Here is a 1,803-nt window from a genome sequence, read left to right as displayed (position 1 = left end):
CAAGAGTCCCTTACCAAAACCGAAGAGAATTCTCTCTCAAGGTTTCTCACCAAAGTTTCTTCAAACTTTGCATTGGTTCCTCAAGCTTCTACAACAAGCTAGGAGTAACCGAATCACTTCCATGACTTCTACTCCATTGGAGATTGCTTCAAGGAGTTTCAGATCTCATTCTAAGGTTTCCTCAAGAGTTGCTTCGGTCCTTGCATGGAGAACTTGAAGATTCATCAATCTTCTCCAAGTAGCTCCATCACTCGGCGTTCGTCTTTCTCACTTGCTCTCGGCCAGATCCTTTTCGGCTATAATTTTCTTCGACCCTGGCCTGGTTCCGGGTCTCTACAAGCTCTTCCATTTGCATGTACTTCTCGGCTCGGCGCCGGAGGTCGTTCATGTCGACTAGCGGCTTCTTACACAAGTTGTTTACGAATGGTCCCGGCCTGAGGGCCGTGCTTAGCCGGTCCAATGCCACGGCAGGATTAAGATCGCCAATCTCCATTGCAATCTTGTTGAATCGGTCCATGAAGCTTCTCAGGCTTTCCTTCTTTTCTTGACGGACCCCCGCCAAGGCTAAAGAGGTCGTCTTGTAAGGCTTGCTCGTTGCGAATTGTAGGGTGAACTGGGACGATAACTCGCTGAACGAGTCGATGGAGGCGCTCGGCAGTCTCGTGAACCAACTTAAAGCCCTTCCTTTCAGCGACGTGGGGAATATTCGGCACAAAGCCGAGTCGTCTTGAGTGGAGAGGGTTGCTTGAGTCAGGAAAACGTTCAAGTGTTCTTCGGGGTCAGATGACCCGTCATACTTCTCGATCGGCATGCTTTTCCAATGGTCTAGGCGGGTTGCCTCCATTATCCTTCGAGAGAAGGGATGCCTTAGGGAGTGAGTGTTGGTGTCGGCCTTGTTAGCTATCAAAGAGGTGACCGGTGTTCAGGTTACATGGTCGGTTGGGGCATGATATGCCGACTCCTCTTGGAGAGTAGGAGTTGACGGCATGTATGTCTGGTTAAGGCCTCGAAGTTCGGCGTTTTGTCGACGTATTTCGGCCAACTCCCTGGCATCGGCTTCTCTTTGTCTCCGGATGGTAGCCATTTCCTCGCGCAGCGCGCGCAAGTCATCTTGAAGGTCAGGTTGAGTTCGGTTGGGCCTCTTGTATCACAGGCTCCGGTTGAGTCTGGGGCATTCCGTACGGATAACGTTCTTGGTTGTTCATGGCGGGATTGCTTTCGGGGTTAGGGATCGGGTGAGTTGTTGTCGATTGTCCTTTGCGCGTCATTACCATGTCTCGGTCTCAGCTGTAGAGTTTTAAGGGGCTGAAAATGTCTCTTCGGCCCCACGGTGGGCGCCAAATGTTCCTGTGTTAGGATACACACTTCACTTATCCTTGTTGTAGCGGGTCTGATCCTGGGTCTCGGTCTTCTCGTTCCTATCCGGGTAGTCCGATGTGAGGGGGGTGTGCCTGCAAAGACACTCCAACGCTCAAGTAAGTGCTCGGCGTAATAAATGTGGTAGTTGAAAGTTAGTTACATACCTCGAAGGTGGTCTATTTATAGTGTTTCTTATTGGGCCGTTATTAGGAGCTGGGCCCCGGAAAATTAGGGGGCTAATCCGGCTTATTCCTTAAATTAATCCTTTCGTAATCATACTGGTGGAGTCCCGGGGATCGGCTGAGCAAACCGACCTCTTCAGTTTGGCGAGTGTTCGGTGTGTTCGGGTATTGGTTTCGGTCTCTGTTGGGTTCGGGTATTCGGTCGGGTCGGCCTCGGTCCCATACGGTATAGTATTTAATATGACTTTTAGTGGTAATAAAA

At 50.4% G+C, this 1,803-nt stretch overlaps 1 protein-coding gene across 1 annotated transcript; it reads right to left on the bottom strand.

Moving 5' to 3' along the window:
* Nucleotides 1–247: 247 nt before the first annotated feature.
* LOC145949986 (uncharacterized) lies at nucleotides 248–811 on the bottom strand. The gene has a single exon (XM_083060896.1). The coding sequence runs from the start codon at nucleotides 809–811 to the stop codon at nucleotides 248–250; it is 564 nt and encodes a 187-aa protein (XP_082917022.1).
* Nucleotides 812–1,803: the final 992 nt, after the last annotated feature.

This window comes from Cajanus cajan, chromosome 7, assembly GCF_000230855.2.
Source record: "Cajanus cajan strain Asha chromosome 7, NIPB_CcT2T_4, whole genome shotgun sequence".
Lineage (NCBI taxonomy): Eukaryota > Viridiplantae > Streptophyta > Magnoliopsida > Fabales > Fabaceae > Cajanus > Cajanus cajan.
The sequence above is the reverse complement of the archived record's forward strand: the minus strand, read 5'-3'. Positions and strand labels throughout refer to the sequence as shown.

Coding starts and splice junctions, on each gene's coding strand:
- LOC145949986 (XM_083060896.1), bottom strand. CDS start 811: ATGCCGATCGAGAAGTATGACGGGTCATCTGACCCCGAAGAACACTTG.